Source organism: Malania oleifera, chromosome 6, assembly GCF_029873635.1.
Source record: "Malania oleifera isolate guangnan ecotype guangnan chromosome 6, ASM2987363v1, whole genome shotgun sequence".
NCBI classification, from domain to species: domain Eukaryota; kingdom Viridiplantae; phylum Streptophyta; class Magnoliopsida; order Santalales; family Ximeniaceae; genus Malania; species Malania oleifera.
In genome coordinates, this window is record NC_080422.1 from 42,084,490 (window position 1) to 42,101,498 (window position 17,009).

The window sequence follows — 17,009 nt, forward strand, 5'->3', positions numbered from 1 at the left end:
ATAATTTTGGGAAGATATGGATTGTATTTTACAAGGGATACCAACGTCTGAAAAGATATTCATAGGAGCTGGTCTGAATGGACACATTGGAGGGATAATATAGGCTATGAGAGGATACATGGAGGCCATAGATATGGAGATAAAAATAAGGTTGGTGATAAAATTTTAGATTTTGCCATGTCTTATGATTTGGTTATATTGAATATTTTCTTTATAGAAAGAGAAGAACACTTAATAACTTTCAAAAGTGGACATAATAAAGCCAAATAGATTTCTTCTTCACTAGGAACGGGAATTGTCTATCTCGTAAGGATTGTGAAGTTATACCAGGCGAAAGTTTGGCTACACAACACAGAGTCTTAATATTAGATATACATATTAAAAGATGGAAAAAAAAAAAACAAAGTAACATAAATCAACACAAATGGTTTTGATGTTGGAGCTTGGAAGGAGATAATATAGTAAAATTCAAAGATAAAATGATTAAATAGTGTGTTTGGACTATGGGGGATAAGGTAGATGCCATGGTTTTAAATCACGGTAGCGGGTGGCGTAACGTAATGGTAGTGGTTGTAACGAGAAGCGGGAGTAGCAAATGTTACATTACAGGAAGTGGGTGAAGCTGCTGTGAATTTTTTTCAAGCACGCGCAACCTTGTGCATATTAGCATACTTGCATGTTTTAAGTTTTTTAACTCTTCTTAGAAAGAGCTTTAGTGTATTTTGGATCCTTTAGTTCAACTAAGTTATTTAGTAAAGGCAAGAAGTTTAAATTTGTTTTAAACCACCATTGATAGAAAAATTACATGTGTGTGTGTGTATTTATACTTCTCATTTTTCTCATGTGTGCTAAATTAATTAATAAAACAAAATAAATTATACACGTCATTAGTCTATTAGACACATAAGACATACAAATAATACAAATATAAAATAACTAGAAAAGAAAGAAGGTTGAAGTTGAAAAATATAGAACATAAATATCAAATTGCTAATATAATCAAAATAAAATATTTCCCTAACAAGTTAGTATTTTCCAATTTTTAATTAATGCATCTCTTGTGAGTATTTAAAAAAATAGTAAATTTTGTATTATTGTCATCCTTATTATATTATTTTCCCCTTCTTGCCACATAGTATATTGAGAATGATTTATGAAAAAAAAAAAAAAAGGGGGGGGGGGGGAGTGAGAAGAAAAAGTAAAAAATAAAATAATTTTTTTGGTGTAACAGTCCTGTAGCGGTTATGTAACGGCCGTAGCAGCCTTTACATAATGGTCACAGTTCGTAATGGCTGCTACAACCGTGATTTTTCTTCCTACTGATTTTGTGGTGTGTAACGGTATCGGTAACCAAAAAAACCATTATGTAACGGTTGCGGCCGTTATTTTAAACCATGGTAGATACAAATACTATTTGGAATAAAATGGCTACTCCTATCATAAAGATAGTAAAAGAGGTTTTAGGTGAGTTCAAAGGAAGATACTTGGGTAGTAAAGAGAGTTGGTGGTGGGATCAAGAAGTCCAAAAATCGTTGAGACAAAAAGAATTTGGTATAACATATGGCAAAATTGTAGAAATATAAAAAATCTTGAAAAATATAAAGAGGTGAGAAAAAGTGCAAAAAAAAAAAAACTATTAGTGATGCTAAACATAGAGCTTATGTTACTTTATATACTAGACTAGATACCAAAAAAGGAGAAAAAGACATTTATAAACTTGCTAGAGTTAGAGAAAGAAAATGCAAAGATTTAGGTGATGTAAAATGTATAAAGGACCACCAACCAACACCAAAACCAAGCCTTAGTCCCACTAAGTGGGGTCGGCTAGATGAATCCTTTTTCGCCAATTTATGCGATCATGGACCACTTCTTTTGATAGATTCAAGGATATTAAATCCTTACTCACTATCTCCTCCCAAGTTATTTTTAGGTCTACCCTACCCCTTCTACTGCCCCCCACAGTAACTAAGTCACTCTTCCTCACATGTGCACTATAAGGCCTACGTTGCAAGTGTCCATACCATCTGAGTCATCCCTCCCTTATCTTATCTTTTATAGGAGCTACACCTAACTTACCACTCGTCCATCTAAGCATTCTCATCTTGACAACTTTTACTTTTTGAATATTATGTTTCTTTGTCGCCCAACATTCCGATCCATATAACATAGCTAGTCTTATAGCTGTCCTATAAAACTTCCCCTTCAACTTTAAGGGTATTCTATGATCACATAGCACACTTGAAGCACTTCTCCATTTCACCCAACCTGCTTTAACTCTATGCATTACATCATCTTCAATTTCTCCTTCAGCTTGCATAATAGATTCCAAGGTATCGAAATCTACAAGTGCTATTTATTTCTTCATCATCAAGTTTAACTTTGTCTCCAATATTCCTCCTATCATTACTAAAATTACATTTCATATATTCTATTTTATTTCTATTTATCCTAAAGCCTCTAGATTCCAAAGCTTCTCTCAATAATTCTAACTTAGCCTCTACTCCGTCCCTAGTTTCGTCAATTAATACAATATCATCTGCAAACAACATACACCATGGAGCCTCCTTTTGAATACTCTTAGCCAATTGATTCATCACTAAAACAAAAAGATAAGGACTCAAAGCAGATCCTTGATGTACACCTATGGTAATTGGAAATTCTCTAGTTTCTCTATCTATAGTCCTTAGACTAGTCATTACTCTATCGTACATATCCTTAATGACATCGGTATACCTACAACATACACCCTTTTTTTTTAAAACCCACCATAGAACTTCCCTAGGTATCCTATCATATGCTTTCTCAAGGTCAATAAATATCATATGCAAGTCCCTCGTCTTTTCTCTAAACTTTTCCATTAATCTTCTTAAAAGATAAAGAGCTTCTGTGGTAGATCTCCCAGGCATAAAACCAAATTGATTTTCTGAGATCTTCGTTTCTAACCTTAATCTTTGTTCAACTACCATTTCCCATAGTTTCATCGTATGACTCATAAGTTCAATTCCACGATAATTATTACAATTTTGAAGGACGAGAATGATAATGTCTTAGCTAGAGAAGAAGGCATAAAAGAGAGGTGGCGGAGATACTTTGATAAGTTGTTTAATGAAAACTAAAATGAAAGATTGACTTTGGAAGTGACAAATGAGGAGAAGACTAAAAATAAGAGATTTTTTCCGCAAAATTAGAGTTCTTGAAGTTAAAATGACATTAAAAAAGATGAAATCGGAAAATCTATAAGACCAAATAAAATACAAATTGAAGTTTGAAAATGTTTAGGGGATAAAGGAAATATTTGGTTAGCTAATTTATTCAACATTATTATAAAAATGGAGGAAAAGTATGTTAGTACCATGGTTTTAAATCGTGGCAGCGGGTAGTGTAATGTAACGGTAATGGGTGTAACAAGAAGTGGGACTAGTGGATGTTGCATAATAGGAAGCAGGCGTAACAACTGTGAATTTTTTTCAAGCACACACAACCTTGTGCATATGAGCATACTTGCATGTTTTAAGCTTTTAACCCTTAGAAAGAGTTTTAGTATATTTTGGATCCTTTAGTTTGACTAAGTTATTTGGTAAGAGTAACAAGTTTACATTTATTTTAAACCACCATTGATAGAAAAATTACATGTGTGTGCATATTTATACTTATTGTTCTTATTTGTGATAAATTTTTATGTGTGCTAAATTAATTAATAGAACAAAATACATTATACATTCCATTAATCTATTAAACACATAAGACATATGAATAATACAAGTATAAAAAAACTAGAAAAGAAGAAGGTTGAAGTGGAAAAATATAAAACATAAATATCAAATTACTAATATCATCAAAATAAAATATTTTCCTAGCAAGTTAGTAATTTCAAATTGTTAATTAATGCATCTCTTGTGAGTATTTAAAGGAATAGTAAATTTTGTATCATTGTCATCCTCATTATAATATTTTCCCCCTCTTGCCACATAGTATATTGAGAATGATTTGTGAAAAAGAGGGAAAAAGTGAGAAGAAAAAGTAAAAAATAAAATAATTTTTTTGGCGTAACAGTCTAGTAGCGGTTACATAACGGCCGTGCCGGCCTTTATGTAATGGTCGCGATCCATAACGGCCGCTACAACAGTGATTTTTCTTCCCACCAATTTCGTAGTGTAACGGTATTGGTAACACAAAAAACCTTTACGTAACGCCGTTATGTAACGATCACGACTGTTATTTAAAACCATGGTTAGTACCTTTATACAAAAGCAAATGTGATATTCAAAACTATAATAACTATCGTGGAATTAATATTATGAGCCATATGATGAAATTATGGGAAAGGGTAATTGAACGTAGAATAAGACTAGACATGAGGATTTCTGAAAATCAATTTGGTTTTATGCCTAGAAGATCAACAACAGAAGCTATTTATCTTTTAAGAAGCTTAATGAAAAAGTGTAGGGAAAAGAAAAGGGACTTGCATATGGTTTTTATTGACCGAGAGAAATCTTATGATAGAGTACCCAAGGCCTTAAATTTCAATTTCGATTCAGATTTCGAAGCTCCAAAAGTATGGAACTTTCGACGAAATTTTTTATTTCAATTTCTATTTAAAAAAATTAATGGAAATCGGTAGTAAAGCATGAAATTCTTTGTGAAACTTTAGAAATGGTTAATAGACATAATAATGTAAGTCTTAGGACTAATATATTACAAGTTAAATACATCTATGTTGTGTATGAGGTGGAAAAGTTGTAATATAGTGTGTGTATAAGACATATTTGTAATATAGTGTGCATTAAACATATTCAGTTAATACAAATGAATCCATAAATCATTTAAATATTATTTATTATACAAATAATGATAATTTCGAAATGAATGGTTAAATAAAATGTTGTTATAAGTTTATTTTTTCATATAATTTTACAAGCATTTGTAATAATCTTTTGTTTTGATAAAAATTAATAAAATAAATTAAGAGAGAAACTTCACCTCACTCCTAAATCTCTCATTTGAATTTCGAGGAAATTTCATTGCATAGTCAAAATTTTGATTAGTTTTGCAAAAATTTCAAGATTTTGATTAATTTCAGATGATTTGTTGAGATTTTGATGGAAAATATGCAAAATGGAAATCGACTGGCATTTTGATTTCGAGGGTGATGGAAATTAGAAATTTCAATGAAAATTTTGACAATTTCGTGGAAGTTTAAGACTATGAGAGTATATAGAGAATTTCTTTCGTGGGTCTTAGAAAAGAAGGGAGTTTGCAGTAGATATATTAAGGTTATTAAGGATATGTATGATAGAGTAGTGACTAGCGTTAAGATTGTAGGAAACCCTTGATGATTTAGGAGATAATATGGTGATTCCTATGGGCATGAGGTTACGTTTAAACAAGAGAGCATTGGAGAGAGGAAAAGGGCAACAAATTGAGTAGAGAATTGGTTAGGTTAGCTTTCTCAGTTAATTATGAAAAAGAGAGTAGGATTTCGGGGCCTTTGGTGAGGTTAAATGAAGCTTCTTTCTTAGAATGTTAGAGGTTTTGGCCTCTAGTTGAAAAGAAAGGAATTGTTAAAGATTTGGTCAATAGAGTTAGTCCATAAAATGAATGGTTTCATCCCCTTAGTCAAGAGCCCTAGCTATGTTGTTTCTCTCTCGTGTGAAACACCTTCCTCTCTCTCTCTCTCTCTATGGCTTTGAATGTACCAGGTGAAGTCAAAGTTCACGATTCATTTTGAAGAGAAGACCTTTGATTTGAGTTTGGACAAGGGGAGAGATATTCAATTTCTTTTCATGCTTGGGGAAAATCCCGCTCAAAATAGATGGATTAAACTTCCAAAAGAGGCAGTTCTCTAGTTTTCCAATGGTTTTCTAGATTTTGTTTAGCCTGAGGGGTTTTTAGAAGGTGTGAATGGCGAATATGCTGTTTTGGATGTTGATTAAGAGGACTAGGGTGGGGGAATTTTGGAGTTAGGGATTTGTTGAAATGGTAAGATGTTCTCTTGTTTATCCTTGGTGGAGCAAAAGGGGTTGGTTGGTGCAACTTCACGAGCAAGTTCTGCGAATAAGCCAAAGAGTTTGGATTTCAATCGCGAGGTGTAGGTGTGGGTAGGCCTTTAGAGCCCAGATAGTGGAGTCAGGTGGTGATAAAAGGGAAAGTAGGTGAAGGAGAAGGCTGTGAAAGCAAGTTCCAACAAGGAAAGCAAGATGCTGCGAATAGGATAGATGATATGAGCATTCGATGTGGGGTCGAGCTCAAATTGAAGATTGCAAAGGAGCTGACACTAGACGATATCTGGCCAAAGGCACATGTTTGTATTTCTTAGGCAATCAGGCATGCTGATGGCAGCTAGGGTTTTGGATGATGGTGCAGCTCCAGTTGAGGCGGCTAGGGTTAGGGTAGGGGAAGAGGAAGATAAAGAGTCTGGGCTAGGATAATTGCTTATTGTATTGGACCTAGGCAGGTTAATGGAAAAAGGAGGGGCCTCATTTTCATATAAAATGGGCTTATTAATCAAATAGGCCACCCATCTGTAAATGAAGGCCAAAGTCTCTCTTCATCTCCCCAAGATTCAAATGGAATAGATTATATTGTTGAGCGATTACAGGGAAGCGGCAACTCGATTTTAGAAAAGTTTCGTGATGACAATAAAGAAATAACTAAAAGTGCTGAAGTGGTTGAAGATTCTTGTTTTGCAGAGAGACAAGAGGATGCTGCAGCCAAAGTTTATAAAGGTGATGGTGTTTTGGGTAGGTCATCTGATGCCTTAGACGTTAAGGCAAAGGAATATAAGAGTCCAAAGATTTATACTCGTTGGAAGTTTGCTCACATGGGTGTGGGAATGGAAAAAATTGTTCAAAGAGAAGAGAAAGCACTTTGGTGAGGTTGTGTCGAAGATTTTAAAGGGGAATTTAGAAGGAGAGTTAGGTATTGTGGAAGACATAAATGCAAAGAAAAAGACAAGAAATTCTCGTGAGGGGTTAGCAAAGGAAAGGAGGTAATGACATGGGGGGATTTATCAGATAATGAAAGCAATGGGCTAAGTGAGTTTGATTATGATGGGGGTTTATTGTTGGATGAAGTTAGGGAACAACGCGGATATTTGATCCCAGTGACGTTTTAGGGGACTTATCAGATGTGCATCTATCCCCTTTGGAAGGATTGGAAGGGGTCCCTGTATTTGAAAATGATGATTTGGTTAATGAGATGCAGTGCAAGGGCATTGTTTTACTAGCACCAGTGGAGGAGATTTCAAGGAAGGATTTAGAAGTTCAAGATCTCATGGACAAATTGGATTTAAAGTTGTGATCCTAGGGGAAATGAAGTGTGTTTTGATAGGTGTAAGAATAGAGCTAAAAAGGATCTAAGGGAATTAGCTTACTTGAAGTATTTGGTAAATTATGTAGGAAAAAGGATTGAAGAGGGGGTTCTTGTTCAATTATTAATTATTAATTTATAATTTTTTAATTTTATTTTATTTTTATGGGGTGGACTTCTTGTCCTCTTCCGTTGTAACTTCTTTTTCTCTATCTAATATACCTTCTTTTATTATAAAAAAATAATAATAATAATTAGAGTTAGTTCAAATATTTTTCTTTAAAGGAGACCAAGCTAGGGGAGATAGATACCCTTTTTTTAGGAGTATTTGGAATTCTGGATTTAAAGAGTGGGTGTCTTTTCCTTCATTAGGAGCCTTTGGGGCCATATGGTGTCTTGGGATACCAAAATTGTCTTCTTTAAAGACGGTCTCTTGAGGTCTTTTTCTTTTGTCGTCTTTGTTAGAGATTAGGGGTGTTGGGAACTTGGGAGTGGTGGTTTACTTTCATTTATAGTCCTACACAGCATTCTCAGTGCAATAGTTTTTTTGAAGAGTCAGCTAGCTTGTTTGGTCTTTGTAGTTCATGTTGGATGGTGGGGGTTATTTCAATGTTACTAAAAACTCGAGGGAGAAGTTAGGGGGCTCAAGGGCGACTAGTAGCTGAGGAAGTTTGACTTTTTCATTCGGCATTGTGGCTGCAATGTGCCTTTGAATAATAGACATGTTACTTGGGTGGCTTCCAAGTTCCAGGGATAGACAGGCTTCATCTTGCAGTCATAAATTTCTTTTCACCAATGCTTGGGAAGACTTGTTTCCAAATATTGTGGAAGAGGTGTTGGTCAGCCCCATTTCAGATTGTTGTTCAATACTTTTGGATTCTAATCCTATTTGGTGGGGCCCTATTTCTTTTAGGTTTGAGAACAAGTGGTTATCCCACCCTTCTTTTTGCAATAGAGATTGGTGGAAGGAGTGCTATGTTATGGGGTCAGAAGGCTTTAAAGTGATGAGAAAATTAAAGTTTGTAAAGCAAGCTAAAGGATTGGAATAAAGAGATGTTCAGGAATATCAAGGAGAAGAAAAGATAAAATATTTATCTGAACTCGCTAGTTTGGATAGGCTGGAGGAGTGAGGCTTGTTGGAGGAGACACGTAGATCTAGAAAGGTTCATATTTACGACTAGTTCAATGTGATTCGATTGAGGGAAGAGAGGAGTTGACATCCAAAGTCAAGGATTAGCTAGGTTAAAGAAGAGGATTGTAATTCTAGGTTGTTTCATGGGGTTGCTAGTGAGGGGCCAAAAAGTCTTATTAAGGAGTTGGAGTTAGATTCAGAGAGGGTGGTCAGGGATCATACACAGATTGGGGTTGAGATCACAAATTTCTGTAAAATGTTGTAGACCGATGATTGTAAGGATAGCTTAACAGTGGAGGGGATTGGTGACCATAGAGAGGAGGTCGAGGCTGCAATTTGGTCGGAGAGGCTTTTTGAATTATAGAAAGTTAGGTGGGTGTGTTTGACATGGATAGGGATAAAGCACTGAGTTTGAATGGTTTTACAATGGTTCGTTTTTTCTAGGAATCGTAGTGTGGTGGTGTACAAAAGTACTATTTCTGTATTTGCTTCCTTTGTTTAAAAAAAATGAAAGGTCCAGGAGGGTGAAAGTTTCTAGGCCAATTAGTAAGTGACCGGCTTTTACATGGTTTTAACTGAAGTTCTGTCGAGAAGACTCAAGGAGTTGGGGATATAATGTTGTTGGCCAGTGGCTTAATCTGCTTTTGTTATAAATAGACAAACTTTGTGTGCAATTTTGGCAGCTAATGAGGTGGTTTAGGATGAGAGGAGGAGGAAGAAGGGTGCGTTTTTAAATTGGATTTTGAAAAGGCACATAGCATGGTTAATTGGGGCTTTCTTGATAAAGCGTTGAGGGTCTTGGAAATATATAGTGTTATTATATTAGAGGATGTTTTAGGTTTAGATTTCTTGGGGGTTAAGAGAAGGGGATCCATTATCATGTTTCTTGTTCAGTTTGGTGGGGAGTAGGTTCTTCCTGCTCAGGATTCTGGGTGATTAAAGGTCTTTCAGTTCGGAGGGAGGAGGGGGCGTTCTCTCATCTTCAATTCACAGATGATACTATTTTTTTTTTCCTGAGCGTCAAAGAAGTTCTGCAAGGTCTTTTGTTAAGAATTTTTTTAGAAGATTCTGATGCTCAATTTAAATCTTTCCAGAACTGGTTTCGCAGATATCAATGAGTAATAGGGAGTTAGAGAGCTTCATGTCTTTAGCTGGCTGCAACTCCTTAGTTTGGCCTGTATCGTAACTTGGTCATCCTTTAGGAGGCAATCCTTTGTCAAATGCTTTTTAGGATCCTGTGTCTGATAGAATAGGGAGGAGATTAGAAGGTTGGAAGAAGGCTTTCCTTTCTTTAGTCGCCACCATCACTCTTATTAGTGCTTCCCTTTTGAACAATATTCCTATTTATTTTTTATCCCTTTTTAGAATTCCTACTAAAGTGGTTGAGACCATGGACAGAATTATGAGAGATTTCTCGTAGTTTGATTTTGGGAGGGTATATCATCTTGTTAATTGGGATGATGTAAGGAGATAAAAATCTAAGTGGAGACTGAGGTTTGGCAATGTGGTTTCTAGGAACATATCTTTAGTTGGAAAATGTTTCTGGAGGTTCCCTTTAGAGTCTAATCCCTTATGGCTTTATGTTATTAAAAGCAAGTATGTAATGCATCAGAATGGGTGGGATACTAAGGATGTGGCAACATTAACCATGCAAGCCTCTGGAAGTTTGTTTCCTAGATAGCTTCTCTTTTCTTTCCCTTTGGTCACTTTAAAGTGGGTATAGTAATAGAATTCAGTTCTGTAAGGATACTTGGGATGGGTGAGAGTGAGACATTATTGGAGCTGTTGATTCTGTGTTTGTTCAGACTTTCTTTTGTTCATAACACATCAATTCAGCTTTCTATCTTTTTGAGGGGGGATCTTTTCTTGGGATATCGATTTCTTTAGGAGTCTCAATGAGAGATTGATGAGCTTACCTTTTTATTGGGTGTGTTGGATTCTCTTTTTTCTACTTTAGGATGTAAGTTTGAGGGCTGGGGATTCTTCAGGGTTTTACTTAAATCATTTTATACAGTCTTCCTAGATCTTGGACAAAGTCAATTGGGAAGTACAAATTCCTTTCAAGATCCTGGATGCTTGTTCTTAATAGGATTAATACAAATGACTTGCTACAGAATAAGATACTTCATAAAGTTCTTAGTCCAGACGTTTGTATGCAGTGCCATGGGCAAACGAGACTAATGTTTGTCTTTTTTTTCATTGTCTGGTGGCGAGGTACTTGTGGAACTGTTTGTTCTCTTGTTCTGGTTGGTATTGGGTAGCTCAGTAAAATGTGTTTGATTTTTTGTTGTTGAATTTTTTGGTTTTGGGAGGAGTAAAACAAGGAGGATTTATTTGGAGCTGTGTAGTGTTTGCTATTTTGTTGTTCTTTGGCTTAAAAGAATGCAAGAATTTTCAAAGACTAGAGAACTTCTCTGCTTTTTCTTGGGGAAAAAGCCTTTTTTTTTTTTACTTCTTTTTGGGGCACATTCTTTTGGGGTTTTGGGGAGATTGTTGCGGTCTGATATTCAAATGATTGGAAGGCAACACTACCTTTAATGGAGGATATCTTATCTACCTCTTCTTGTTCTTATTTATATTTTAAATGAATTTATTTTTTTATTTAAAAAATTAGTTGAAAAAAATATATTTAGGAAGCATGTCAGACTTTCAGGAGTTATGATAGCAGTTTTTTGAATTTTGAATTGTATTTAAAATACACAGAACAAGTTTCTAGTAATCATCATATGTTCTATTTTGTTAAATATGTCTTGGTATGTGCAGTTGTTTGTTTATATAAAAAAAATATTTAGCCGTTAAATTTATTTCAGTTGTCGGCACTGTGGCATCAATGAGAAATCTACCCCAATGATGCGTCGTGGACCTGATGGACCAAGGACCCTTTGCAATGCATGCGGACTTATGTGGGCAAACAAGGTGAATGTTGAAGCTTTTATATCCAAAATATGCGGCTTTAGTTTCTTGGATCATTCTCTTAATTGTTTTGTGATTGTAAATATTAGAGTGTGTTTTGCAATGAGTGGAAGTTATTTTCAGCTGCACGTGGCAGTTCTAATCAGAGAGATGCTTCCCCTCATTTTTTAGCATTATAGTGAACAAAGAATCTTGCTTATTGCTAATATGTTTATGATAATTGTGTTGACACACATCCACATTTCTAATTATGTTCAAAGAATAATTTTGAATTAGCACTATTATATTAAGAGGGGGAAGGCATGAAATAAAAAATGGGGATATATCATCCTCCACTAATAAAAAAGAAAAAAAGCCAAAGCAACTGGAGCTTTAACATGATTGATCCTTGCAGTTTAGGCTGTTTAAATTTATTCCTTACATTTTTAGTTGCATATATATCATCTTTACATTTAGTATAAGTCAATAGTTGGTTTTTCCATCCAAATTTGTAGTTAATTTCTAACTATGATAGTAAAAATTTAAGGAAAAATGAAATATTAAGGGAAAATATCTCCTAACAAGCGACTATAACTCTTGAAAAATGAAGATATGATGTGGCAAGGACATGATTCTTGTCCTATGATATTGACCGCCCTAGTGCTATTTGAAAAGGTAAACGCACCTATCCCCTGCATTCTATCTCTAATTTTGTTTGTTATGATTCCTTGTCACCCTTATGCTACAGCATTCTATCTCTAACTTTGTTATGATTTCTTGTCACCCTTATTCTATTGTTTTGTTATCACTTTATTGCTTGTTTCCCTTCCCAAATTTGTATCTAAAGCCTTATCCAAATCTGTGTGGAGGGTTGCAATCATTGAAGAGATGTGTGCCTTTCAAGACTGTGATACTTGAAAATTGGTACGTATTCTGTTGATGAGTCTGTGGTTGAACGTCACTAGGTGTACACTGAAGGTCAATCTTGATGGCTCTATGCTTGCCTAAAGGCCCATCTTATTACCAAAGAATATACTCCACAAGGGTTTATTGCTTAGGGGGGAGTCAGCAGCAGTCTGTTGGCTCAAAAATCTTGTATGTGGTCTAAAGCATTCTCCTAGAGCATGGTTTGGTGCCATGGTACTTGAGTTTGGCCTTCAATTTTATGCAGTATATCACTTTGTATTCTATCGTCGTACTCAGAGGTAGGGGCATTATTTCTCATTCAAGGCCCTAAAAGTTTGTTTCCCAGGTTGCATATATGTTCTTTCCCTCTTACTTGTTTCAGAGTGGGTAATGGCAATAGGGTTAGGTTTCAGAAGGACGTTTGAGTGGGTGAAAACTCTTTGGAGTTGTCGGTGCCTCATTTGTTTAAGCTTTTTCCTCTTCACAACATACCTATCAGTTTTTTTCTGTTTTCCTGAGGGTGAGGCTTTCATTTTTTTAGGAAAGTCAGTGAAGAGAGATCGACGAGCTTCCCACCTTGTGTACTGTGTTGGTTTGTTTTACTCCTTTCAATAGGGATGATAAAATGGTTTGGGAGGGTGACATGTCTCTTTTCTTCAAAATCTTTTTTTTTACACCTCTTAAAATCCCCTTCTCCCAGTTTCATGCCTTGGAGCCACATCATTTGAAAGGCAAAGGAGGTTTCTTCAAGATTCAGACCTTCATATGAACTGTGAGACTCAAGAAAATTATTACGCATGATTTATTACAGATGAGAAGACCCTACCTTCTCACAGTCCTGATATGTGCCTAATGCTGCAGGTTCAATGAAATGAGTGCCCTCTTTTTCCTCCATTGTCAAGTGGCAACCCACCTTCGGACTGCTCTCCTCTTGTTTCGGTGAAGTCTGGGTGGCACCTTGAAATCTGGGAGATCTCTTGCTCATGAAACATTGGAGTTTTGGCTTAAATAGGAAGAGCTGCATTATATGGCGTTTTGCATCCTTTGCCATCTTGTTGACCCTTTGGATGTAGATGCATGGAGAACCGTGAAGGGTCACACAACCCCTCCTTATCTGTTATGGGATAGAGCTGTGTTTTTGGCTTCCTTTACAAGGTTGTTGAAATCAGGATCCTACATAAGATCGTTGGGAGGGTCCATAGGATCAGATCATGGATTGTTAGATTCTACTTATGGTGTCCTAAAAAAATCTGAATAGTCTGAACTGCAAAGGGCATACTGTTGTTAGCTTATTTATTTAATAATTTTAATTAAAAAGAAAAGCAAACAGAATGAAGTGAAAAAGGAAGATGAGATTGCTAATCTCAATTCAGTGAATTGATGTAAATTTCTCAGTTTTTGTGGTTTTGTCATCATACCATAAGATGCAGGAGGAGGAGGAAGATGAGGAGGAGAAGGAGGAGGAGGAGGAGGAGAAATTCTTTTTTTTTTTTTTTAAAGAGAGAGGAAAAAAGAAGAAAAAAAAAAGCTTTTTGTTGAAGGAAGAACTTTTTGTTAGTTGCAAAGAATAAAAAAGAAAAAGGAAAGCTATATGCTCTCTGCTCTGGGAAAAAAGATACATCTTTGGCTTGCCGATAATAAGAGAAAAAGAAGAGGAAGAAAGAAAAAAAAATCACAAAGGTAATGCATCAATGCTACAAGCCTTCTACTTTAAGCTCTCAGCCTGACTGTGCAACTCCCTATTTGTTGAAGCTCTCTGCTGATCTCAAAGCTCTCCGCTGGCCTCTACTCTTCCTAGAGGAGGAATAGTCCGAACCTACGGATAGACAATCTAATATCTGCCTATCAAGAACTCTAAGCTCTTAGCGAGCTTTCAATTTAGAAGGAAGACAGCTTTGAAGATTCTGCTGGGATCCTACTTGATTATGATTCTGCTTAAAATCGGGATCAATTAGGCAAGTCTGGTTGTAAAATCACACGATCCAGATCGGGATTTTGATAACCATGATCCTTTAGGGCCCATTATTTTGGTTTTGGATTGTTTGGGGTTTGTTGCTGTCTGACTTTCAAAGGGATTGTAAGGGAGCTGGCTTTAATTTCTATGGTTGTTGCTCATTGCTTTTTGAAGAACATCTTGTCCTCCTTTTGTTGTACCTTGTTTTGTCCTTTAATAAATTTTTTTATTATCCAAAAAGAGAAACATCCACCAGTAGGATTATGCTGGTTGCATAATGGGCTCATTGAATTGAGAACCAAAATACATGATTTAGGACAAGAAGTCCTTCCCCAGAAAACTAGAAAAGCATGGAAAACTATATTACAGAAAAGAAAAACAGAGAAAACTATGCAAATAACCATCACGAAGGCACTGCCCTCAAGTCTCTTATGAGGTTGGACAGCAATAGTCCTCAAAAGAAATCTAATGAGTGCACCCGAAAGGAGCCAAGGAAGTTGGCTCTATCCCATAAAATCTGTGACCAGGTTGAACAACCTTTAAAAATCCTAGCATTCCTCTCAATCCAAGAGATCTAAAGATGGTGATAGCAGCCACACGCCTAGCATTTCTATCATATAGGGACCATTTTGTCACAGAGGAATTATGCGTTAGACCTTTAGATGACACTGCCTGTTGGAATCCTAAGTTGATACACCCATAGATACTAATAGAAAATTACTGCCAGGGGTGGGTGATTTGTTTGTTAACCCTGGACGACGATACAGAAGATTCGCTGGAAAGTTAAACTATCTCACACTCAACCGAATATATCTTTCAAACAAGTGTTATGAGCTAGTTTCTTGGTTCTCCTCGAACAAGTGACTAGGATGCAGTCATTCGTATTGTAAGATATTTTAAAGGTGCACCTAGGAGAGGTCTATATATACTTGGGTTGGGGTCACACTCGTGTTCTCAAGGATATATGTATGCAGATTGTCTAGGTCACATTTCAAACAAGATCCACAACTGGGTGCTATGTTTTTGTTGCTGGTAATTTGGTGTCATACTATTCTTGCGGAGTAAGAGACAAACTTTGGTGGCCTGGTCGAGTGCTGAGTCAGATTTTCTTGCGATGGCTGGCATTAAAGTTGAGCTGGTTTGGCTAAAGAACATGTTGAAAGAACTTGGTTTTCCATATTGCCAACCTTTTGAGTTGATGTGCGATGATCAAGATCCTATTCATATTTCATGTTGCTTCCAACCCAGCCTTCCATGGGCACAGATGAATTGGATTAATGTTGATTCACTTTGTTCATGAGAAACTTGCGCAGAAGCTCATGACAAACACTCCTGTGACATCAGAATTCCAACTTTCTGATTTATTCACTAAAACCCTCAGGTGGTAGTCGGTTTAGATCCATTTGTAACTTGCTATAATCATATGATATCTATGCTCCAGCTTGAGGGGAGTCTTTGTACAGTTATTTAGTATTACTGCTGTGTGTTTGTAACAAGAGTTGATGAGGGGATATCATGGTAATTGAGATGTACATGACGCACATTATAAACAAATAGGGAGGCCTATCAATGTGATTAAGTTTCCAATTTACACAACACTGGTAACAAGGGCAGTAAGCAAGAACTATTGCTGTCCGATATAGATATGGCCACTATTGAAACATTTGTGTTTTTCATAGTTGTGACACTGAAACTTTGATCAAGTTTAATTAGAGAAAAAATCAAAAACTTGAAATGTGGACTTTGTTCTACTGTGGATTATGCAGGACAGCATCAATGATCTGCAGCCATGAGAGATAGAAAGGAGGTAAAGGGAAGTAAGAAGAGGGAAGAGAGGAGATACTAGGGGACAACACATTCATTTTCTCAATTCAAATTCAACAACTACCCCTACATGGCTTTTTGTCACGAGCTAAGCTTGTTTAGGGCATTATGCTTGCCTGTGACCGCTTGTCTCGTGTGCTTGGGATGGGTTTCCATCATGCAAATACTAGTGTAGGGTTATTTTCTGCCAGTAGTTTCTTTGTATGCCAAATAAGGCAGTATGGCTCCTTTGTCACTTTGATGTTTCCTAGTGCCAGGATGATATTTACATAAAAACCTCTTTAGGGGAGGATGAGTGTTCATCTGTCTTGTAAAACTCACTAGCTATTGTTAACGTGTTTAGCCTACTTGTCTCCCTCGCTAAACACACAATGTCAATGAAGGTGTTGTCAATGAATTGCGTTGCTTCAATGTTTACTGCTTGCTTGCCACTACTTTCATGATTACTTACTGTTTCCGCTGCCATTTGATTGAATGCTAATGAAAGTGTTTCGTGGATGAATGTTGGTAAACGATAGGCTGGCTAGTTAAGCAAGAGTGCTTTAGCTAGCGCTGCACGACCCTTTCACAAAGGTGTGAAAATAGTCGAACCATGACACCTGGTTTTAGAGCTTCGTATTGGGAATTCAATTACCTTTGTTGTGGGATTTGGAAAGCTTTGGTAAGTGACCATGGCACCAAACAATGCTTAAGAGAATTAGCGTGCTGGAAGCACAGGATGAGGCAACAGCCAACACTGTGGCCGCGGAGGTAGCCTAGATGAGCGAGAACTTGTTGATGAAGTGATGGGATCACAAAAGCATCAAGCAAGTTTGTTAGGTGACATCTCAGAGGACTTTCTCCATACAGTGGAAACTCTGCAATCGCGGATGGTTGATCTGGATGCAAAGATGAATTTGATGGTTCTTGCTATGGGGAACTCCAACACTTTGAGAGTTAGCAAGACCAAGGTACCAGAACCCATGACACATGGGGGTGCCTGTGATGCCAAGG

At 36.5% G+C, this 17,009-nt stretch overlaps 1 protein-coding gene across 1 annotated transcript in view; it reads left to right on the forward strand.

The window, feature by feature from the left end:
* The window catches only part of LOC131157507 (GATA transcription factor 28-like), a 52,052-nt gene that overhangs the window by 17,110 nt on the left and 17,933 nt on the right, over positions 1-17,009 (forward strand). Inside the window, exon 5 of the mRNA XM_058111715.1 lies at positions 11,251-11,356. Within this exon, the coding sequence (XP_057967698.1) occupies positions 11,251-11,356 (106 nt within the window). The remainder of the gene's footprint in view (positions 1-11,250; positions 11,357-17,009) is intronic.